Source organism: Lepidothrix coronata, unplaced genomic scaffold, assembly GCF_001604755.1.
Source record: "Lepidothrix coronata isolate B3197 unplaced genomic scaffold, Lepidothrix_coronata-1.0 Scaffold14, whole genome shotgun sequence".
Classification (NCBI taxonomy): domain Eukaryota; kingdom Metazoa; phylum Chordata; class Aves; order Passeriformes; family Pipridae; genus Lepidothrix; species Lepidothrix coronata.
The window spans coordinates 1,894,078-1,919,617 of record NW_016690194.1 but is presented as its reverse complement, the minus strand read 5'-3'; the positions used below and the strand labels follow the sequence as shown (position 1 = coordinate 1,919,617).

General features: G+C 39.4%; 1 protein-coding gene and 1 non-coding gene across 2 annotated transcripts in view; one reads left to right on the top strand and one right to left on the bottom strand.

Annotated features, from left to right (window-relative positions):
• The window catches only part of FOCAD (focadhesin), a 97,566-nt gene that overhangs the window by 18,107 nt on the left and 53,919 nt on the right, over window positions 1-25,540 (bottom strand). Inside the window, exons 20-29 of the mRNA XM_017806051.1 lie at window positions 23,664-23,852; window positions 23,445-23,566; window positions 16,308-16,400; window positions 14,332-14,420; window positions 12,174-12,215; window positions 10,795-10,903; window positions 10,167-10,283; window positions 6,192-6,430; window positions 4,679-4,768; window positions 1,460-1,607 (exon numbers count right to left, since the gene is read on the bottom strand). Coding sequence (XP_017661540.1) covers window positions 1,460-1,607; window positions 4,679-4,768; window positions 6,192-6,430; window positions 10,167-10,283; window positions 10,795-10,903; window positions 12,174-12,215; window positions 14,332-14,420; window positions 16,308-16,400; window positions 23,445-23,566; window positions 23,664-23,852 — 1,238 coding nt within the window. The remainder of the gene's footprint in view (window positions 1-1,459; window positions 1,608-4,678; window positions 4,769-6,191; window positions 6,431-10,166; window positions 10,284-10,794; window positions 10,904-12,173; window positions 12,216-14,331; window positions 14,421-16,307; window positions 16,401-23,444; window positions 23,567-23,663; window positions 23,853-25,540) is intronic.
• TRNAK-CUU lies at window positions 24,659-24,730 on the top strand. The gene has a single exon. It is a non-coding gene; the product is annotated as a tRNA-Lys (tRNA).

The window sequence follows — 25,540 nt, the reverse complement described above, 5'->3', positions numbered from 1 at the left end:
ACTGAACTCTCAACAAAGTAACAAGGCAAGTGTGCCAACTGCTTAACCTGCTCTGTACCAAAGTTAAGCAGCAGAAGAACACATGACTATAGGAAAAGTAGAGAGCACCTACCTACTGTGCAGGATTGACAACAATTTGACTTGGAGCAGTAATGCTCAGATTGCACCTCTTGCTACAGCAGGCCAAAATTACCTCTCAAGTACAGGATTATATCCCAGCCATTTACAGCTCTGGAAGAGCCTCTTGTGCCTCTCATAAATATAGTAGCATTCATCCTAGGATGCTGGCCAAACTTTATTCATGTAATTTTCTGTACAATTCCTTACAGAGATTTTAAGTGGAAAGGGTAGGTTTTGCTTCTCATCCCAAACTATCTCATGATGTTAAACAACTGCTACCTTTAATCTCAGAAGTTGCTGTACTGAAATCAGTTTAAACTCAGTAATGCACTTGAAGATCTCTGGGGACAGATATATTATTTCATAGCTGTAAGCCATTTTAATGCATGAAACATAAACTGCAAATGGCTAATCCCCAACACAGACTTACTGCCACAAAAATTAAACTCCATCAAAGAAGACCTTTAATAAAGGGCTTTCAGAACAATACTAAGAGCAGGAAGAGAATAATACTATCAGTCTCTATTAACTCCCTTAGGAAAAACAGAGGATTATGCAACTCAACTGTTCAGCTGCTGAGGGCTTACATACATCATGTACAGAGAGGGTTGCTTTTTGGGTGCAAAACGCCTGCTTGTTCTGACTGTTTTCTGTTGCAAACTCTTCAATTTCACCAGCTTTCATTATCAAGTTTTACCTCAACAATGTTATAGGCTAAGTGCACAGGCTGTATCAAGACTTACAGGACATATCCTGGGGAAAAAAACCCCTGAAATGCATGCTCAAATTTAGCAGAACTCGGTTTAAGTCTTTAAAACACACTTACAAAGACAATAGCAAATAGGGCCATAGCAACATCAAGATTCACATTAGCTAGTGACAGCAGCTTTCAAAGGATACAGAGGGCATATTGAAGGAGGAAGTATTAGCATTCAGGTTCTCTCTCAGAGTAACATGCTGTCTGCTTTCTCGTAGATCAGATGAGCAGTAAACAATTGTACATATCCATATGTACAATGTGGACCCATATCCACAGTTATTCAGGACCCAACTTTCAACAATTTAATTTAGGGTTAAGGAATTAATGAAGCCCTTCAAAGGATTATGTCTGTTATCTTTTCAGGCAGATTCTTAATGTCTGTGTAGAATTGCAGGTTATTTTATTATTACTATTATTGTTTTTTCAGCAGATATAAACCCATATATTGTGAAAGAAAAAACACAAATCAAGCATTTCAGTACTACAGACAGAAAAAGCTTCAGTAAAAAGACTATAGTTATTAAAGGGAGGCAACAAAGTAAAAGGAAGATTTAAAATTTGTATTAAAAGAGTTCATACCTCCCGGACCCATCTGCTTTGGTCCTCACTGCTGTCCAGGTATTTGCAGAGTTTTCGCAATGAAGCGGAAACATGTACTCGCGATTCTGTTTGGCTACTGTGGCTCATGAACGAAAGAACAAGTCCTACTCCTAAAATACATCCAGTGCTTTAAGAGAAAACAAAAGAAAAACCAATTAAGTATATTTTGGCTGCTCTGAACTCTCTTTAAACCCCAGCATAGGTTGCTAGGTAAGAAGACTTCTTGGCCTTGCTTGATAACTAGCCCTGTGTATAATTACTTACCATAGTCGATTTTACAAATGATTTTTATTTCACACATGCTTTTTGGGAGACATAGGATGAAAGAAGAGCATAAGAAGAAAATGTATATTTAAATAACAAATCCTACACATACAGCCCCATTATTCCTTCTGCCTCTGAAGAACCAATAACCCCAACAACAACTACATCAGCTAGTATGAAGGAAGTACAGATCCAAACTTTTAAGCGTGATTTATCCTGATTGTATAAAGTCTCATATCCCTGTTAAACATACTAATTGCAGATTCACTGGCTGTATTAGAATCTGGTGCTGTCAGACTCCTACAAGAGGTTGTTTCATATGCATATGCAACAGTGGATCAGCTTCATCAGGGCAGGCATAACTAGCACAACTAACTGATGCTGTGGATATTTAAAATTGCAACAAGAACACAGCTACAAAGCATATAATTTAACAGGGCATCTGGCACAAACAGCTTCATAGTCTCTGCCTCTTTATCATATTTGACCAGAAATTCCATTCTGGAACAGAGAACTCTTATTAAATTCTGTACCTGTGCACCCATAGCAACTTCCAAGTCATCAGTTTTGTCAGAACACTCTCAAACAGTTCTGGCTGCCATCACGAGATACTAAAGCATACCAGACTCCTCTGACAGGGATCTCTCACTGGCACGCATCCACAATAGCTCAAAGAAACAACTCTTATCTGAAGATAATTTTTTCCCACTCACACATCTCCCTGACAATGCATGTAGTGGGCAGTGAGCAGTCAAATGAACGTGGCTAGGATCTTAGGCATTCTTCCAGGCTTCTCCTATCCAACTTAAAAATGGAAAGAGTAGCTGCTTTTACTCAGCTAGGTGAAAAAGAAACTTCTCAGAATAACTTCAGTCATATTTATAAGCTAATGTTTTACAGTAACTGTGGATGAAGATGACTGAGCATGGCTAGAAGACCTGGAGTGGTGTCTTAGTAGTGGTATCTTTTTCCAGCAAGGAAAATCAAATAAACCTTTTTAAGCAACTTGCGTATCTGAATTCATGAACAGCCAACAAAAATAAGGATGTGGTTTACACACAAGAGTTCTATACCCAAGTTTACACTACTGCTTGTTGACAAAACTACACAGAACATGGAATTTCTCATTAGAGCTACATAATTTTATATTACTGACTCTATTAATAGAGACTCAAAACATAAGTGGGGACTAAAGCAAGACTAAAACTTTGCTCCCCTTTTTAAAACTAACAATTTTTTTAAACTAACAATTACTTTCACTTGGCCACCTTATTTGTGAACTACATAAAATGAGTATTTAAGTGCATTTTATTCACATGATACCTCAGATTTACCAGCACATTCTGAGTGTTATACTGCCAGGGTGCTGGGAGCCCTGCCTCCCACTGGGGGCAATCTGAGTCCGGCCAGCACCGACTCCCACACCCACGCTGCTTGACAAACCTAAGCTCAAAACAGACAGCCTGTTTTTAGGGAAAAAGAGAATCACCAGTTTAGAAGGGGTGAAACACTGATGAGAAGGTCATTGTAATGCTCACGTCTCACAGCTGGCCATGCCCGTGTCACACTGGATGAAAAGGCTGGAAAGGACCTTCCTTTGGAATAGCAGTTTACAAGTGCAGAAATGCAAAACTTGGACAAGTCCACAATGTTTACAGCTTTACACTACTTGTTTGTTTACAGAGAATGCTCATACTAGACAGCAACTTACTCTTAACCTTTAAAAACCACAGGCATAAAAAATTACCCCACCCTTCAATCTTCCCTCTCCTGCCTGCCATTGTTTCATATTCTTCTGGCATCTCTCACCACCAGAGGAGTCTATCTTGGCTTTTCCGTGAGGCCTTGATCTCCAGCTAACAGGCTGCACAGACTAGCAGCAATAGATATAACGAAGGGGCATAGCTAGTACATCCCCTGTGCACTGTGTGTCTCACTCTGTGCCACTCAACAGACAAAACAAATCCTCACTTAAGCTATATAGGTTCACAGCCCAATGGTGCACAGCTGTGACACCTCACAGCTTTTCAGAAAGTCCCCGGAGAAAGGAGAGCAAAGGCAAGTGGGAATTATTGCTGTTTCCTGTGAATAGGGAAGTAATGCTCAAAATCAAGGAAAACCTTATGCACCCACACTGAGGCGCTCAAGATACTGCAGTTCTTCCCTGATTTGAAAGGGAAATGACTACTGTGGAAGAAACACATGACTATGTTATGTTAGCTGTCTAATGACAACTGACAGATGTGTTTTATTGTTCCATTATTCCAGGTTTGTCAATCCTAGTAATCGTGCAATGCCTTTCAATAATTTCTTGCCCTGTTGGTGGACCACTGCTCTCCTTGGGACATCTGAGGCATAGCCTCAGTTGGTTTAATCAAATATATTTGTTTTATTCAGTATTCAACATGCCATCCACAGCTGTTAAATTAATGGTATGGCTCTCCCAGATAAATTTGCTGAATGAGGCAGCTGCTCCTGGAGCTCACACTGTATTGTACACATATATGTGTGGCTTGAGGGGCACCTAGCAGTTATCTCAAGCAATGACAGAAAAGAATTGAGGATATGTATCTGGGCTCTTACATGGTGGGAGGCCAAAAGGCAGTGGGCACAAGCTGAAACATCAGATGTTCACATGGAGATAAGGGCAGTCCAAAAGCAGAGCCAGGGTCCAGAAACATGTTCTCCAACCTTGGGGGTTTCACACTCTGACTGTAAAGCTTTGGGCAATGTAGCCCAAGTCCATGACTGAGTCAAGTGGACTTCCAAAGGTCCTTTCCAGATTGTATGAGTTGGTGATTCCATAGAAGTATTGAAAACAGGCTGTCTCCTTATCCTATCTTTATACTCTTCTGTGTAGAATTAAGGAATAAAAGCATGAGTTTAAAAGGTGGAGCTCAAAATAAGGTTTCATAAATAATAAAGGAAACTCACGTGTACTCCAGATTGGTGTCAAAGCAGCAGTCCTCCAGCATATCCAGGGACTTCATCAGAACCAAGTTCATCTGTTGACCAGGTATATCACTACAAAATCAAACCAAAAGAGAAACAACAACAAAAAAAAATCCAATGAGAGGAAGACTCTGATAAAACATGATCTCAGCTAGACCTATAGCTATTTATAAGCTGAAAATTCATGACATTTTAAACTATTAGTTCTGTAAATCTCCCTCCATCTCATTGCCTAACCTATTGATAAGAAAATGAAGCATTTACATCTTACTCCAAAGATGTCATAGGGACTCCTTTCTTCTAAAATATGTACACAGTTTTATTAATGAACAGACATTCTTAATGGAAACTATGACCTGATATTATCTATAGCGAGATCCCTATGAGTTTTGCTGTTGTTGCAAGTCAGTGCTTTGAAGAATGTTCGAGATTAAGCTTTCAAAACATACAAGACAGTGGAAGAGTAAAAACAGTCCATAAGAAATGGTTAGATAAATGTATTCACCTCAACATCCCTCAGCAAACAAACCCAACCCCTCAAAATAAAGATCTGCATACTCCAAAATACCATGCTGATCTACCTTTATTCTCTTTAAGAGCTTTTTAATGCTTGTGTGTAGCTCAGCTGTCACCACTGATTAATCATCCAGAGATAGTCCATTCCCAAACTATGTGGCCGAGTCAGTGGCAGCAAGGCATCTAGACACTAAAGCATGAAGAGTATAACTGAGCAATGCTGCACAGTATTTTAAAAGCAGATGCCTTGGTAACATGAGCTTCACCAAGTAAATTAACAACTGCCAGTCAAATCCGTTCGATACCTGTGCTTGTGAGCCAATTAAACATTTGTTATGGGTATATAGGAAGACAGGATCCCCAGAAATCAAGAAACTGGAGGAGTATAAAGCTGAACTCACTTTCTTAATTTTTTTGGAATCATCAGAAATTTTCAACTGAGGCCAACTCTTCCGAAAACGAGGCATTTTCTGCCAAGTGCAAAACATCTCTTTGCTGCCTACATAGCTGTAGCAGCACATTTTGAAGACAGTCCATTACGTTACTTCTGTTGTAGCTCCACCCTCATATGTGTAATTCACACAATGTAAGTGGATACTATCCAGTGTCCAGAGCACTACTTAGAAAGAAACCAATGAGAACTATGAATTATTTTACAATTAAATCTTCTAGGGCAGCTAGTCCCATTTAAAAGCATATGTGTGGCTCTTCTAAGTGATTGTTTTGAACGTTTACCTTAGGATATTATGCAAATCAATCATTCATTCTGAAAGAATGACAAAATACTCAGATAGCTCTGGCAAGGGGTGGGGCAAGAGGTGAGGACTGATAATAACAAGCATTTTTTAAGAAATATTGCAAAGCCCCTTAAGAATCATTTGCCTATGACTTTTAAATACTTTAATTCCTCAGAACTTCAGGTCACATGCAGAAAAAAAGAAGTTATTTGCACAACTACATTACACACCGTAATCCTTACCTGACTTTTTCATCATACAAACGTGAGATAAACATCCCCAAACCAAGACCCATGTGGATTTGAACAGCTTGAGACTCATCAGCATTTGGTTTCCCAGGTAACCTGTCAGTCAACATATTCAGGATCTCCTCAACCTTCTCCTTGCATGATATGATAAAAACTGGCACCAGGAGAGACAAAGCTGTGGCTGCACAGGAACGAGCTATAATACTAGCAGTATTTTCACCTGAATAGGATTTCTAGAAAAAAAAACACAAGAAAGAATTTTCTTTCCCCTTCCCTCTTGAGGGAAGGAAATAAAATTCCTTTCCAGGTAGTAACACTCAGCACCTCAGGAATTTAAAATAAATACCTATAGAGCAAAAAAGCAGCACAAATGTATTCAATCTTGCAATAAATAGTATTTCATGAAACTGTCTATTGTAACTTTTCTATTTGGTTTACCTTCTAAGCAGCATAAAACTAGGGCAATTCAGAATATAATTTCTAAGTATAAATAAGATTGTTAAGTATGAAAGGAATCAAATGATAAGACAGTATGCAACTAGAATTTAACAGCTAAATGCATTGGTCTACATTAGTTTTCATCCACCTTGTAAAAATATCCAGCAAAATGATCAGAAGAGCAAACAAAAACCAGCCATTATGTGTTATTTAAATATAACACACATAGAATTTAGCAAGTTGGAAAAAGTATTACCTTAAATGCATCACACCTAGAATGACAAAATATCACAAGACCTTGGAACTGCTCAAGAGCGATGCATCCTAATGCAAGAATTCACACAAAGGGGGCAAGAGACCTACATGCATGCAGGAAGCAGGGTCAAGCCACTAGGAATGAATATAGAGAGGTTGTCAGAATAACTAGAAATGAGAAAAGGAATGCCAAGGCCCATCTGGAAATAAATCTGGCTGAGGATGTCAAGGACAACAAGAAGGGCTTCTCCAAATCCATCAATAATAAGAGGAAAACTAAGGGTAATGTGGGCCTGTTGCTAAATGGAGCGGGGACACTGGTAACACAGGATGCAGATACAGCATAATTACTGAATGCCTTCTTTTGCATCAGTCTTCACTGACAAGACCAGTCCTCAGGAATCTCTGACCCAGGAGATCAGGGTAAAGGAATGTTGGAAGGAAGACCAATTTCCCTTGGTCAAGGAGGATTGGGTTAGAAAACACCTAGGCAATCATGACATCCACAAGTGCATGGACCCTGATGGGATGCATCCATGAGTGCTGAGAGAGCTAATGGACACCAGAGTTGGGCTGCTCATGGTCTTCTTTGAAAGGTCATGATGATCAGGAGAGGTTCCTGAGGACTGGAAGAAAGCAAATGTTGCCCTGGTCTTCAAAAAAGGCAAGAAGGATGACCCAGGAAACTAACAGCCAGTCAGCCTCACCTCAATCCCTGGAATGGTGATGGAGAGCCTCATTCTGGAGGCCCTCCCTATTTACATGGATGGCAAGAAGGTGATCAGAAGCAGCCAGCATGGATTCACTAAAGGGAAATCATGCTTGACCAATGTGGTTGCCTTCTATGATTGGACAATTACCTGGATACATGAGGAAGAGCAGTGGATATTGTCTACCTTGACTTTAGCAAGGCCTTCAACACTGTCTTTCATAACATCCTCATAGGCAAACTCAGGAAGTGTGGAATGGATGAGTGGACAGTGAGGTGGATTGGGAACTGGCTGAATGGCGGATCTCAGAGGACTGTAATCAGTGGCAGAGGGTCTAGCTGGAGGCCTGTCACTAGTGGTGTCCCCCAGCGGTCAATAACGGGCCCGGTATTGTTTAACTTCTCCATCAGTGACTTGGATGAAGGGGCAGATGCCTCCTCAGCAAGTTCAATGATGACACACAAAGCTGGGGGGACTGGCCGATACCCCAGAGGGTTGTGCAGCCCTTCAGAAGGACCTCGACAAGTTGGAAGGATGGGCAGAGACCTGTCTGAAATTCAACAAAGGCAAATGCAGAGTCCTGTACAGAATAACCGAGGCACCAGTTCCAGGCTGGGGGCTGACCTGCTGGGGAGCAGCTCTGTGGAGAAGAACCTGAGGATCCTGGTGGACAACAAGCTGTTCATGAGCTAGCAGGGCTCTTGTGACCAAGAAGGCCAGTGCAATCCTGGGATGCATCAGGAAAAGCATTGCCAGCAGGTCAAAGGAGGTGATCCTGCCCCTCTACTCAGTGAGTGAGGCCACATCTGGAGTGCTGTGTCCAGTTCTTGGCTCCTCAGAATAAGAGAGATACGGAGCTCCTGAAGCAGATCCAGCAGAGGGTGATAAAGATGATTAAAGGACTGTTATGAGGAAAGGCTGAGGGAGCTGGGCCTGTTCAGACTTGAGAAGAGCTGACTGAGAGGGGACCTCATCAGTGTCTATCAGTATCTGAAGAGAGCGTTTCAGGAGGGTGAATCCAGGATCTTCTCGGTGGTAACAAGGAACAGGACAAGAGGCAACGAACAGAAGCTGATGCACAGGAAGATCCAGCTGAACACGACAAAGAACTTCTTTACTGTGTGGATGACTTTGCACTGGCAAAGAGACTGGCCACAGAGGTTGTGGAGTCTCCTCACTGGAGATATTTAAGAACCATCTGGATGTAACCCCATGCCACATGTTCTAGGGTAACCCTGCTTGAGCAGGGAGGTTGGACCAGATGACCCACTGTGGTCCTTTCCAACCTTATCCATTCTGTGATTCTGTGATAACCAGTAGAGTTGCTTTCTAAAAGAAAGATCCCTTTTCTTTCCATTCTGAAAGGTAAAGTCCACACAACTGCCTCTACTTATAAAGTAATGGACTGATTGTAAGTGATAGCCTAATGTATATTTATCATCTTCCACATGCAACTCTGAAAAGAAAAATATCCCATCAGGATGCAAGGCGGTCCACAAGACAGTGATTTCTATTGTGTGCCTTATGTTTGTAAAATTCTAAGATTTATTTTTTTAAAAGGATGGATTTTAGAAATGAAACATAACGTTTTTCCATCTCAAAATCCCATTTTTAAACAGCATAATTTTCAAAGGCATGAATCATAAAACAATTTGTCAAGAATTGCTCATGCTAACCAAGTGCTGAATCTTCTTATGCCCAAACAATCTAGCAGTCATTTATTTGGTGATCTCTGTCCCCTTTCAGTGATGACAGAGGGTCACATGCCAGTTACATCAGTAATTTTCACCTTTTGATAATAAAATCTCACTACCGGACTGAACGTAGTTCATGAATGCAATTACTGAAGTTCTGGTTAAAAATCATCATGATACACTAGCAGGCTGTTACTTGGCCCTGCAGAACCCAAGTTCTCCTCTGCATCTATGACACGAAGAATTTCCAACTTGGTCATTTGACCACAGATAGTAAAGGGTTAGCAATACCTATTCTTTAAGGTCTATACTGAGCTTTCAGTCCATCTCTAGGTCCTACTTGAGAACTGCCTAACACTTAAATGGCATGAGAATTTCAGGCTGGTTATTACACTCCAAGCACATATGATACAACTTCTACTGGCCCTAAGGAGTTCAAAAGATATTGTAAAATAAGAATCACCTGTTCCATAACTATTAGATTTTCAGAAAGTATGCATTTCAGAGTCCTGAGAAATAGTGTGAGAATCCCTCAGGAGTTTGACAGCGGAGTCTAAGGAGAGACTGTTCATGTTTGAAGGTTTTGCTTTGCATAAACAAGCCAAAAATCCTAGGTTATATATAAGGGGGGTTTTGGGTTTTAAAATTTCCTTTATTCATTACATGTGGTTTTTGCCATTTTGATAATAAAGACAAATATTTAAGGCAACCACAAATAAAAGCATTGAAAGAAAAAGAACAAGAGCAAGAAAAATTTTGATTTTCCTGTATTATAACTACTACAGCTCAAAGAGAAGCAGGAAACTTCATGATAAGAACTCCAGGTATGAAATACAGATATACTGCCTTGTCTCTAATACCACAGCATGTACCTGGTAGAACCATGGGAAGACTTGACCTTTAGGCTGGTAGCGACTATTCACAATACTCAAGAGGGTCTCTGTGACCATAGAAATCCAGCGTTTCATGGGAATAAAATCCGGTTCAGTCTGCAAAAATCAAGCGCAAATATTCATCATTCTTCTTTTCTTAAATCAAGTTCTACATAAACAGAAGCTCAGCTGCTGATGTTCCAGTTGTACTTCTTTGTGAATGAGGCTATTTTGTCATTTCTATGTACTGTAAGTAGCATGATATATACTTATCAATGCTGACTCTCCAGACACTACTTTTGATTAAGTATCATTCAGTGAAAACAAAAATTATGAGAAAAGAGGTTGTTTCAGTTTTCAGTGTCCATGGAATGACCTCTATCTCATTTGTCAAAACCAACAAATAAATGAGTTAGTCATTATGCGTCTTGTGATAAGGCACATTCACACTCTGGTCTGCTTTTGTATAGATCACACAGCAGCTACCAGATGGCATTCACTGAGCAGGGTGAAATTTGAACTTGAAAAGGTGAAGTACTTCACACCCACTTTCCAGCCCCCCAAACACCTGGTCTTATTACTTCATTATGTCCCACTAAGATAGGGACTCTCTCACAGATTGACTCACCTCAGGTACCCCTTCAGTGTCTGAAGAAAGGCTGCTTTCATATTTAGCTACAGCGACTGCAAGACTAGTTAAGGCAAAAATAGAGTTTCCTTTCACCACTGGACTGTCTCTGGAGAGAAAAAGGCGAATAGTTAAGAAATATAATAGAGATGCTAGTAGAAACACACATCTCAGAGCAGAAAAGTTATGCTACAGGTGGTCCAGGAGGCAAGGCCTTTGAACCCAGAGACTTTATTGGGCTGTCTTCTAGCTCAGCAAAAATCTATTGCATTTAGTCTTCAGGAATTCAAGAAGAATGGGGGAGAGAAGTGTTTCAGTCTTTTTTTTTTTTCTTGTCTGTCTTTTATATAAAGCCAAGCACACAAAAAGTTGTAAAAAACCAGAAGCTTCCTTCCACTATAATGAGGACTGCTATCCTGCAGAGCAAGTAGCACTCACAGAAATGCACCAGTTGTCTTAGCTAGTACCATCTCTACAGAGGGCACACCAAAAATCTTTTCTAATGGAGAATGCTAGAGAGGCAAGTGTCACTTCACTGCAACAGCATCAGGAGATTTAGCAGAGCAGCGATCCTTGAAATATCAGCTTTAAAGAAAAAAAAGTTTTGATTTATCTCCTTATGCTAAAAAAACATTAATATCATAGTAAATGATAGGTTTCAAAGAGTACTATCTTCTACAACAGTGCAAACTTTTAAGGAGCTCAAGAAAGAAAATCCACCATCAACAAGAGAGAATATAACTGTGTTCAGTTTCATAAAAAAATACAGGTTGATATCCCAGTCATTCCCAGCAAAACATACTGCAATATAATCCTGTCTTATTTGACAAAAGCAGCTGAACAATACAACTGTACTAGACCACTTACAGACCAGTACATCTTTTCATCAGTCTTCCGTTTCTAAAAACTTCAACTGCTGCTGTAAAAATACACCTATACTGCAATTTTGGGCATGTGTTCCAGATTCAAAAATCTCATTATCACAGAAAAATATCTTCTGGATTTCTAATTTTTAAAATAAGACACATGAGTCTTGGTGGAATGTTGTTGTTTGGAACACTGAAACTACTTCCTTTCAGGTAAGAGATACCTACAGATAATTTCAGCTAGGTACTTTAGTATTTTCAAGTCTTTCAGGAACTCTCACCTTAAATAATCTCCTAATTTATGTATCATCAACTCCTAAAAGGCTACATTTCATGATGTACCTCAAACAGAGAGAAACTTCTAAATCTACAAACTCATGAAAACTGGATGCTTTACATTTCATGAAGTTAAAAATCATCATCTTAACAAGATCCATGAGGAAAAAAGCAGTGTCTTACTCTTTACTGAAAATATGGGAAAAAAATAATCCACAATAATTTAGCAGTTCTTACTTGGAAGCACCTTTGATGACATTGGTCAACATATCTCTGACCCTGCAACAGAACAGAAAGAATTTACACCACATTTACTATACTATAGTATGAACTTAGCTAACTTCCACTTATGCCTTACATGTATCCATTCTAGGTTAACAATTCAGGCTATCTATCAGAACACTTAGCGCAAAAAAAAAATTACAAGCATTTAATCTGTAAAAATACTTATGTACCATCAAACATTTCTTCAAGCTCATGTGCACTCCCAGTGTTTATAAAGGGCTCTTATTTGACTTAGGACCACTTTTTGTAAAATGCTGGTTCATGCAATATCCATAAATCTGCTTTTGGAGCACATCAAACACATAAGTTTCCAGATCACTGTGCTATGTCTTAGCATAATAAAATCTGAATGTTTTACAATGGTCAACCATTACAATTTATTCAACACTAACTATATTTTGGAAACCTCTATGGGCAGTTACGCTATTAGGTATACATTAACCTGAACCTATTAAATGAAAGCCATAGGAGTAGTTACAATTTCTTACACCTTACTGTAGTTGATTTATAATAGGCTACTTGTTTGCAGCTGTGCACTCATATCTAGACAGAAGCAGAGATGCAATAAATCTCCTACATTGGCAGGTGTGGGTGAGGAGAGAGATCCTCTATACTACAACATTCAATACTATCATGGCCACAAATGTCATACAGAAAAAGACAACTCTTCAATCACAGTTCCATAACATGTGATTAGAAGACTGAAGATGCATGTCTCTTAAAACAGGGCTGTACGTTATAAGACTGAGTTACACTCGGGCTTTCAAAGAAACCTACCCAGGCTCTCCTTCCTAATCACACTGTTTTCGCATAGTGTCAAACCTACTCACACTAGAAGTATTTACAACTCAATAAATACCAATGCAGAATTGCACAGTACTTACACAATAAAGCATTAACACTAAAGTTTATATCAAGTTGTCCACAACTAGGTTAAATCCAGTGGGCAACAGAACTGCTTGATAGCTACTGAAGTTAGAGCTCTGAAGCTCTCTGAAGTGGGAACTGGAAAAGAAATAAAATCTAATACTCAGCTCCCAGTTCACTTACTGCTTTGATTTCTTTCCTGTTAAAGGGAATTCTCTTAATTTTTGACATAGCTTACATTAATACTATTTAGGAAATACAGAGCTGAAATTATTTTAGGAGAACCTACAAAAGAGAACCTACAGGAGAATCTACAAAAGCAGCATTGCTACAGGCATTCTTATACCCTATCAAGAAAGGGATCAGGCCACTAATACATAAAGAATCTTTTCTACAATACCATATCATTCTGGATCTTATGACGAACGCCTCTAATCCAGAATTAGCTGCCATAAAATAGACACAAATTTTGTATTCCTGTTGAGTGGGATTTAGTAACGCTTTTTTGACTGAAACAAAGAGCACTTTAGTTTTGTTTGTACATACTTTGTTCCCAATACACTGATGAATAAGCACAGAAACAGATACTTATACCGTCCATGGATATGTAGTTCTTTCTCTCTGTGAAGCCTCCCACTTCCTACCTTCTCCAAGCCATGCACGTACATGGCTAAATCCTGACAAACTGAGACACTTTTGACCTGACTGAAACAGAAGTAGTCGAGGATACGGATCAGGATGTGCATCATTGTGCTTCCTTCTAAATAATGGCCTCAAGTTCAATATGCCAATTTACCATATGAACTGTGTGTCAGTCCACCACAACATATATCATACTATGGCTTACACTTCTTGTATCAAGGCATCTTCAGTGAGACAGCTCATTAAAGTCTCAACAAGGAAATTTTTATCATAATATGTGCATAATCCTGCTTTAACATGCTACGAAACAAACAATTTTTTCCAGTTGCTCACTGGAAATAAACTTATAAAGTTTTCAGGCTCTGTAGAGGGGAAGGTACCTGTGAATCTGTGCATATGAGAATACTTACAGTTACCCAGTAGTCTTTCTGTCCACTCCCCTCCCCCACCAGGGTCACCGTATCTGGTAGTTGCTTGTTGATTTTTATTAGTGCTCATACAGTCTTCAAAATGTGCAAAATTAAAGACTTTGAAATCCTGCCCTCCTCTGTCCTCTCACTTGCCATTACAAGAGATCAGGACCAGACAGGCACTTCCTTACCACAGCCAGGCTGTAAATTGTTTGTACTGCACCTCTTCAGGATCCTCTTTTCCATGTTTTAACTGCATCTCCAGCTCTGCCTGCCTCCCCTGTAGAAATGCAGAATAAGTCAAAAGTGGATCTTACATGGCCAATCACCATAAGATTTCTTCAGAGAACACTCAGGTAACACATGTAGGTCTTAACCTGAGGGCTACTTCATAAGTGATCTCCACTTCTGGGTTCTCACTGTAATATACACTACATTAAGGAGAAAAATTCATCATTTTTTATTCTGAGTGATAAAAACAAGCTGCAAATGGCATAAACAGCCACAGATACTGAGGCATCTATCTAGTATGTGCAGAGACAAGTTCCCTTGGGAAGGGGTACAACAAGCATGGAATAAGCTTTAGAAGCCTGCCAGCTAAAATGGATTCTAACAGCAAAACATCACTTTCTTGATGCACTACTTAAAGCAGAATTACTTATCTCTTTCCTTTGTATGACTCCAACCTCCCTGTAACCTCCTACACCATTCTTTCTGTACATTTAAAGCGGTGATATGGATTCTGGTCTAACAATTGTTATCTAAACATATTAACCAACTTCGCTTTAACATTCCATCACCAATGTGGGACAACTACAACTCAACTTGTTTTGGTTGTCAGCTACTGCTCCTTAGTAGGTTATTAAGCCTTAAGTGAAAAATACAGGCAGATATGCTGTGTTTTATCAGCTATTGAACAGTTGTTGTTTGGGTGTACGTAACAACTTCAGAATACAATACAGTGAATCTTGTAAATTCAGATAACACTAAATAGGTGACTGTCCACCGAGATTAAAGGAGCATATACAACACACTGACTAAAAAGAAGGCAGTATAGCTGTTCAGAAATAGTGAATTATGTACTATCCAGACTACTCATCTTATATTGTAGTCTCTATTGGCCACCTTGGATGAAATGTACTATATAAGCCTAAAGAGGAAGTAGGGAACAAAAATAGCCTCTGTTTGTCCTGTAAAATGGCAAATTCTACAGATTCTTCAGAAACGAGCCTGGTAAATGCCAAACTTCTTGTGAAATCTTGTCTTGGAAGGGAAGTGAAATAGGAAAGTAATTAAATGCAAGCAACAATGTCCCCCAAGACCTAAAACTGCAATTTGAATAGCTGCTGCTTGCTTTGTAATGAGACTTGCTTAGTTTAGAATCTGGTATTTTGCTGATGGCCAAGACAAAATTTGTTTTGAAAATGTGACAGAAGCATACGTTTTGCTGCACAGCAGTCAAAACTTCTAGAATTCGCTCAGCAACCTGAGCTGGTTGCACTGAAAGCAGCTGATGTGGCCTGGAAATACAAACAAATAAGCCCTTTTAGTACCACAAAGAAAGCCTTCTGGAAGGCTATTTGCTAAAACTTTTTTACATAATTTTCCTGTTGAAAAAACAAATGATACTACATTGATCTAGGTATCAGGTCAGTTAACCTAATAAAAGAGAGAATTTGAGATATTTCCTAATCATTATCCAGGCTGACATAATTGGAAGACAAGCTATTACAGTGTGACAGCATTACCTGCTGATTAAGGGAAGTTCTTTTTAATGAATCATCCCTCGATAGGGATAGCCTCTACCCCCTATAGTAGCGGTACTACTATTACAAGCTTCCTACCCAAGCAGCAGATTAGAGTTCTAGCTAAAATTTCATCTTCTAAAAATTCTAAGAAATGACACATTCTGCAAGTTGACATAGGAACAAGCTGCATGAACCTGAATTGTAAACAAAAGTTATACTTCTACAAAGTATCCCAGATTGTACTGCCATTAAATGAACACTCATTTTTATTCTCTTTTCATAAATTTTATTATTAAACACCTCAAGGGTTTTTTTCCTCATATTTTTGTAACTTGTACAAGTGTTCTTGCTGGTAAAAATAAAACTCATACCACTTGAATAAGCATTAATGTACATAATATGATATACCTCAAAATTACCTGCAGGACTGCACTGTAGGTTCGACTCATAAATCCTAACCAGGACTGTGGCAGCAGTATGGAGCAGTGCCATTCAGAAGGTTGAATGTTAACCTGTGCAACACACCAGAAAGGTCAGAAGTGGTTAACATGAAGTCTAGCATATGCACATTCTACGTTCTCCAGTCTGTGATTTGCAGGCAATCATTCCCTCACTCCCACAGGCCATTACACATGGCTCTACGAAATTAAAATAGTAATGTACTTCATTCTCCTTTCTGATTTTACCCACACCAAGTTACTTTCAACTTCATTACCCAGCCCAGTCAAAATTGGTTGCTCCAGGTATTGCAACAATTACTTGAACCCAGAGGGAGCAGTGGACTGTATCTGGCAATAAGCACAACACTTAACACTGGCAAACGTTTCTTCATCATTTGTGAAAATGTTAGATACTTTTAAAGGCAGAACGGTTAACTAAGATAAAGATCTGCCTTTGCATAATTATTTTCCTAAGTCTTCCTGCTTCATCACCTCTATTTTACACCCCTCATGATCTGTACAAAGCAGTAAATATTCTTTCTTTACAGGGATTTTATAACAAAAAACAAAGGACAGTGTTAAAGCTTCATGCCCACTGCTAGCAGTGAACTTTAAAGACTTGTGAATAAGTACTAATACTTCCATACAAATAAAAGCATTCTAAAAGTCAACCAAGAGAGATTACCTACTCCACCCCACAGTTGATACAAATATGCCCTGCAATAAAAGAGGAAGTCTCATCTTTAAATGACACATTAACACTAGTCCTTTCTTTTTAGCCAAACTTTTCTTCACACACCCCTCTCATCTCTGCTTATCAATTCCTCCAAAAACTGATAAGCAATCAAGGTCCTAGTTAGAATTGCTTGCCTTGGGTTCCCAAGGAATCTGCAGCAAGTCGAGTCTTCCCCTTTGCCTCTACTCTCAAACTATTTTAGACTTCTACACCGTTTAGACTTGTGCTGGTCAACAGTCGGCTGAACGTGAGCCAGCAGTGTGCCCAGGTGGCCAAGAAGGCCAATGGCATCCTGGCTTGTATCAGAAAGAGTGTGGCCAGCAGGACCAGGGAAGTGATTGTTGTCCTGTACTCAGCACTGGGGATGTTGCACCTTGAATCCTGTGTTAAGTCCTGGGCTCAGAGAAGGGCCATGAAGTCAGTGAAGGGTCTGGAGCACTATGAGGAGTGGCTGAGGGAGCTGGGGTTGTTAAGCCTGGAGAAAAGGAGACTCAGGGGTGATCTTGCCACTCTCTACAACTACCTTAAAGGAGGTTGTGGCAAGGTGGGGGTCTGCCTCATCACTTGTTTTACACTGATACACAGCCAGCATAGGGCACACACAAAAAAATGCAGGTAACAGTGAAATTAAGCACATTTCTACCATTTCCTTGGGTATCTAATTGAGATAATACTGCTTAAAGAACCGAGAAACTACGATATTATTAGTATTTATGGCCTATCTTAAAATATGCAGTACAGCAGGGAGACTGGGAATCCTAGTATGTTCTTTTACAAAGTACAACAGATTTCCACCTTGATAGCCCTGCCAACTCACATAGTCCCTAAATTTAGTTCACCTCTAACAAACGTGTGTTCTTGAAAATGTGTTTTAAATACCTTTATGTCAGTTGAAATGTTTAGGCATGTATTTAAATGCCCCTCTCATATGGGACATGTAAAGTGCCATCTCAGTGATTTCATAAACAACACTGTCTGTATAAATGTAATAGTGAAGCAGCATCTCTTTTAATTTTCAACTTTGCTTAGAGGCTCTTTTTAACATACTTGCATGCGTACACTTCCAAATCCACCCCCCAACATTACTTTGTGAGAAAAAAATTGACTGTCTGTGTTTGAGGTGGAGTAGACTGAGGAGGAGAACAGCAAAAACCTGTCAACAAACTTAATTTCCGAATACTGTTTCATCACTGGAGGAAATACATTGAGTAAATTCAGTAGTAGAAATCAGCACAAAGTAGTTCATAATCTGAACTACATCCAGGCACTGAAATATCCAGGCACAGAAGAATACACTACAGTGAATTCTGTTCCAGAAAATCCAATTGCCTTATTTAGGGACTTCACATATTAGGTTTAAATAGTTCTTGAATATCCTGATTGCAACAAAACCGAACAAGAAAAGAAATGTACGGAAGAAGCTTTCCACTTGACTTCTCAAAGATGCATGTCATCACAGCATCTAATGAACATACTTAAAAAAAAAAGCAGGGAATGTTTCTTCCATGAGTATACAGAATGCCTAACATGATTATTACTTGTAGAGGAGTATTTAATACTGTACAACTCACCACTGGAACCCAACTTTGTAATTGTGTCTGTAAATATGACTCATCATTAGGGCAAAATAACTTGGAGCTATTTCGAATACATAGAAAGCACTTGAATATTGAGAAACATGCAAAGCCAAGACCATCCTCCTTCATTTAAAAAACAGCTGCACCAGTTCAGACTGTCAAAGCCACCATTTACCACATCAGTCTGCCAAAAGCAGTCTGCCTCTGTGCTTTTTGCATGTAGCATGAACAGTTGCCTTCACCTCCACTAGAGAACAAAAAGATGCGTAGCTGGCTGAAAGCCTAATTACTTTCCAAAACATACATTAAGAGAACCACCAAGACATATGGTACATAACGTGAACATATATGACTATTCATCCTCATTCATTTTCATAACAGATAAGCGAATCTGGTAAGAAATTATTCCTATCCATTCCTAGGAAGAATTAGTTCCAAAACCTGAAACAGTCACAGGTAATTATTAGCTAATCTAGTTCAGACGACTGTGATAAATTCCGAGACTTCTTGTACAGTAGGATCTAGGCAGCCGTAGAAAAAAAAGAAAACCCATGGTCTATAAAACTTCTGACCACTGTGACTACAGTAACTTAACATGTCCTCTCAGGGCAAGGTTAACAAGCTCTGTTTAATAATCTATCAAACAGCACATCCTTGTTTCTGGAGAATGATAATCTTCCTCTTTTAAGTCACCAGTGACCTCTAAAGAGCAATACAGCATTTCAAACATACCACATACAGCATACAGCATTTCATACATAACACAGATTATTTAACATATTTTCTTCTTCCCATGAGATAATAATGGCCAGTCTTCGCGAGCGAAGATTTGGGAAAGGTCATTAACCCTTCGAGCCTGCGCAGTGGATTTTTTAGGTGAGACACAGCGTGCGCTGAACTGAGCCCACCCTTTAATCCTGAGGTTCATCTGCTGGGGCCGAGCAAGCTTGGACAGTGGCAGTGAGGTCCCCAGGACGTAGGTTTGTTTAGAGTGACCTTCTCTTAGATGGATTGCCTTACAGGGCTGACGAGCTCCATCTGCCCGGGGGGCTGGGAATCGAACCCGGGTCGCAGCGGTGAGAGTCCTGCACCCTAACCACTAGACCACCAGAGATACCCATTCAAATAATAACAAAAAACTCTTCTGCATCTTAATCTGATGCTGCTGAGAGGTATTATAGATGCATCCAATTCCTCAGCTAGAACAGCAACTAGGAGATAAAATAAGTCTGGCCCATTAAGACTGAATATTAAGTTATCTTGTGCTGCTGTTATTGTTAGATTTGAATGGAAGCTAAACCCAAGTATTTGTTATTTGTATGTTACAAAGACTTTTAAATACACAAGAAAATCTTTCCTCTGCATACCTCATGTAACTCATTTTTTTGGTAGCAGGATCTCAGGCATCACAGTTTTATACATAAAGAATCTCAAAGGTGAAACAGATTTTCTCAAGCCCCTCATCATGCCCCCACTGTAAAAAACCCTAAGTTCAATAATGGCAACTAAGCATACAAAGATACAGACAGATATGCAATCTGTGGGTTCGTATTCTATTTGAGCATAGATCAAATCATTGAAAAGAGAAACGCTTTATAATCCCAGTATGGTGATGACTGCTCAGTCCTAACTAACAAAATGGCAACTGGTGGACATTTTTAGAGATAAAATAAATGAATGCCTGATATCTCCCAATTAATTGTATTTTCTTGATGTTTACATTAACCTCACACTTTATTCAGAGCTTTATGCTGAATTCAATGCTTCAAAGGTAACTTTAAGACTTCTTTTAAACAGAACACTTCTTGCTTTATTAAAAAGTCACTGTAAGTGTTAACCCATATCCACCCCACCCCCTAATAAAAGAGTCAAAACAGTAGCAAAAAAGTGTCATTCTGGTAATTTAACCCCCCTAAAAAATCTGTTTAATATGCTGTGTTGAACTCTGAAGAAATCACTTTACAAAAACACATTAATTCCTATAGCCACCGCAGGGAAAAGACAGGCCTCGTTCCTACTAACCCTATTTCCTTCTACCAGCGCTGCTATTTGGCAGCTTTATAGCTTAGGCTCTCTGGTTTTACTGTTAAACTCTGCTCCCCAGAGGAACACTGAGGACTAAGTAAATACTAAGGCATGAAACTTAGTCCGATGAGCCCAGGGACTGGCTTCTCATCTAGACAAAGGCCCAAACACCTTTTTTCTGACAACCCTGACTCCAACTGTCTCTATGTACTTGCTTTTTTTGCAAGAAAAAACTTTCTTTAAAAGCAGTGTAAACTAAGAACAGAAATACTGATTCTTGATCACGATTTTATAATTATTGTAGATTTTCACTAAAAGGGTGCAATTAGCACTGTCTGAAAATATTTTGTGTTTAAGTTTATATTTTAAACATATTTGGATTCATTTCTAGTTTTACTAGAAAATCAATTGACCTGGTAAAGTACTGAGATACTTAGTAAAATATTTCTGTCTCCAGCCATTGGTACATATTCACTAACTTTATCCAGTTCACCACATTCAATAAAACCCCCATATTTTGTCCAGCAAAGAATTTTAAGGCTGTGTTTCTATGAAGGTAGCTTGTTTGCACAAAAAAAGTCAATTTTTGATGTGCTGCTGGATTTTATAATCACTGTTAGTACATAAAAGTAAATTTATATTTTGTTTTCCAGAGATTTTATTTGGTGTTTTAGCAGGGCAACAGGCAAATGTTTATAACGTAGTTTAGAACTGATCCTTATCCCACTGTAATTCAACTCATATAAAACTTTCATACATGCCTTTTATTGTAACGCAATTAAATATGCTTTTCTCCAGAACCTCTGGTCCTGAACCCTGGTCCCACTGAATGAAGCAATTACATAAACCGCAAAGATCTTCTTTCTGGATACCGTGGAAGCCCCTGCTTCATTAATACCTCATTACTCTACATCTGTTCCCTTGACATACTCTGACATATCCCTGTGGAATTCCCCTGGTGCTCTCCACTGGACAACCAAACAGTTAGAAAACAATCTAAAACATTCATTTACACTCTTGTGATGATTATCTTCAGTTTCCGCTTTCATTCTTTAGCAGTAAAGATGTCAAGATGGAAAATACCTATTAAATCTGCATACACGGTTAGATACCTTGAGATCTGTGTTCAAAAGTGGTGTTTGGGTTTTTTATTTTTCTAGTTTAAGAGAAGAACTTGACATATGAAGTACGTCATAATCTCGCTGACACTGACTTTGTAACACAGCACCAGAGATGGATTTCTATACCCCAGTCCAACGAGTGCAGACTGGCTTTTGTCCTTGTACCACCTGGCTTAACTTCCACTGGGGTCCACATGGTATTTCTGTGTCCACAAGATATGATTATTACTTTTTGTGGTTCTTCAGTCCTGAAGGACCAGAATGACTATGCTATTGTATGGAAGGTAAAGATTCAATGTGTATGCTAGCAAATGGAAATGTTTGAGTGATGGTACAGAGTGGGAAGACTGCACTAGGCAGAAGCAGCCAATTTCAGCACGGCACACATTCACATCACTTGACTGGAAACTTCAGGTAAACTCTGCCACAGACAGGTTTGTTAGAGAAGGAACTGGCTTGCTTGCTTCAAAAAGACTGAAGAAGTTAACTAATATAATCACAGTGTGAACATGCAGGAAAAAGGACCTGAGAGCAAAGCCCAGAGAGAGCCTTGAAGATGCATCACAAGATCAGAACATAGCCCCTGCACATTATGCATGGTAGATGCATGTGTCCTGCATCAGACTTTCACTTTATAAACAGAAAACTCTTCAAGCCCTGTTTGCACAATCTTCCCACTCAAACCCCATGCTACACTTATTTCCTAATAGAAGGTGTTTGGTGGCAGTGATTTTACCAGCATCACAGAGGAACTTCAAAGAAGGTAAGCCCCATATATGTTGGGTGACAGTCACAAACCAAAATCAGGACTCAGATCACTGTCCCAGATTAATTTAATTAACCTCTACAGCAATATAAAATGATTGTATTAACAGAATTATTTTATGAACTTCTAAAGAGTTTAACACACTTCCACTTGTAGTAAAAACAGCTTTAATTGGCATAAAATTGTGAAAGGAACGCTTATTTCCCTGGATCCAGTTTAACTACTTGATTTTTTTTTTCTTTTACTGTTGTTCAAAATTTTCAAAGATCAGCTTTCGTATTAACCATAAAAGTATTGTAATTCTAAATTTTCTGAAAGATGCAAACTTTATTTTCCTTAATGATTAAGTGGGGGCTTATTTCATGCCCTTTTTCCAAAACCACCTCAAAAGTAACTGCATGATTTCAGCAGTGTAAGTGTAATAGGTCAGGGAGCTGAAACACTTAAGAGACAATAAAATAGCAAGTCTTAGCAAAGTGTAGATGTTGTTTCTCCATGGAGTCCCATCGTTGTTCAGACCTGCTATTCATCTACAATTGGTTACACACAACAGGTGTGTAACAGGCAGGAATAGTAGTCTGCAAGGCAGATAAAGACAAAGGTCACCTTGTGTTTGTTCTTCTGATTTTTAGAAGAGGCACTTTGAGAGTGAACATTAAAAAAAAAAGTATTCACACATTCAATTCAAGTTAGTGAAGCTGGGTGACCGTGGTGGCACTAGGTTGATGGTTGGACTTGATGATTCTAGTTGTCCCTCACAGGAAGCTTAGGTAATTATGATACATTCATACATGCCATTGCTACCTGATACCAATAGCTAATTAGGATAAACAAATGAGGGAAGAAGGTGTAATACCTTTGAAAAGTGAAGAAAAGCCAGCAACAACTTACCTCATGAATGAGGGCGACCAACATTTGCTGGAAACTGCGCCCTCTGCTAGCCAGAAATCTATTAATAGGCTTGCCATCTTTGCCCATATGGACTGGAAGGTCATAACACAGCAACATGCCAGCTTAAAGTGGGAGGGAAGGGGAAAAGAAAGGTCAATGCCAATACTTGCGCTAATAGTTCAGAAGTATGCAAGCATATCCAAGAAAGTCATAGCTTACCTGCAAGGCCTGGTGTCATGCCTGGTTGCCTGTTCCTCTCATACATTTTCAGCAAGAAGTTTGGAACACCTGCCACTGTCTTCCCCTGGTCTGAGCATGTCGTCCCTCCTCTCAAGGCAGAATGATACACACCACGGGGCATGTTGGTCATCTCCTGTTTCACCAGTGATGTTGCAAACTCTTCAAATGCTTGATGAAGTGCAGTGCAATGAAGAGAAAGGCAAGAGACTGTCAGAGCCTGATGATTGAGAGACATAACTAACCCTGGAAAACCCAATATGAAACCAGTGCTTCTTTCCCACTTCAACTTTATAGTGGAGCAGCAGTCTAAATTTGATGTTGTAGCAAGTGTACCTACATCCAGGGATTTTTTTCCTCCACCTGTAATTCCAATGAAGTGGGGATATAGCAATGCTGAAAATCAAGGGAGGCTGCTGAAAATAAGAAACATGAGGAATTCCAGTAAAAAACTACTTTATTCAAAGTTGACCTAAGTATTTTCAAGGCTGGGAAGGAAAACAGCTCTAACTATTCCATGAGCTCTTGACTGCATTCTTTTACTGATACACCAGTAACAGCAGCACATGCTGACAGATGGACAATGAAAAATAGAACTGATGTTGAGCAACACAGTGAAGAACACTGTCTCTAAAAACAGATTGTTCTTAAAGAGATTTAGAAGAAGCACAATGCAAAGAGGGTAGATGCAGAAGGAGTGTGTATGTGCAAATAGGGGATACAGATAGAAGTATGACCTCAATTTCTTTTAATATAGCAGTACAAATTTTTATTAGGTTCTGTGCTTTCAAGCTATGCATTTTATAGCCTAACCAGGTTTAAAATTATACAGAATTAATATCAAGTTATTGTCCATTTGCAAAGTCAATCTGAAGCAGCCCCTAGAGGTACACATTGGGAAAAACGGGTCATATTTCTGTATGTACATAGATATGACTGCATGGTGTTTGTTACCACATCACAACTGAGACCCGGGCCCCCTGGTGGTCTAGTGGTTAGGATGCAGCGCTCTTACTGCCGTGGCCCGGGTTCAATTCCCGGTCAGGGGACTTCCCCGGGCAGATGGAGCTCGTCAGCCCTGTAAGGCAATCCATCTAAGAGAAGGTCACTCTAAACAAACCTACGTCCTGAGGACCTCGCTGCCACCGTCCGAGCTCGCTCGGCCCCGGCAGATGATCTTTAGGATTAAAGGGTGGGCTCAGTTCAGCGCACGCTGTGTCTCACCTAAAACATCCACTGTGCAGGCTCGAAGGGTAAAGACCTTTCCCAAATCTTCGTTCGCGAAGACTGGCCATGACAACTGAGACCCAACACTGTACCAGCATATCTTGCAAACATGATAAGGCTCTTAGTGCTTTCACTACACAAATGAGTTTTAAGGGATTTATAAGAACTGTTACACATAAGGTTTGAAACTTTGGCCAATTTCATAAATCCCATGCAGTCCTGCTTTGCCTAGGAACTAGAAGCATTCATTCATCCTTTCCAAGCTCAAGAAACATCCATGTCATCTTGGAATAAAACAGTTGTATACTTAAACTTTCTCACACTTTGTATCTTCAGCAAGTTCCCTTGATTTTCAGCAATGTTCTTTCCCATTTGAACTCCATAGCGGAGTTGCAGCCTCAATCCAATATGTTTTTGTAGCCTGTCAGGAAGGGCATCTCATCTGGGGATCCTTTTTCTCCACCTATAATGCCAATACTCTTCAAACAAAACCTGCAGATGAATTTAGCAATTTTCACTACAGTGATAATAGACAGAAACTCTTTGTACCCAATCCTTTATTGGAAGAGTATATACTTATTGACATGAAAACACTACCCACCCACCTGTCTGTGATTTTCATAAAAAAACTT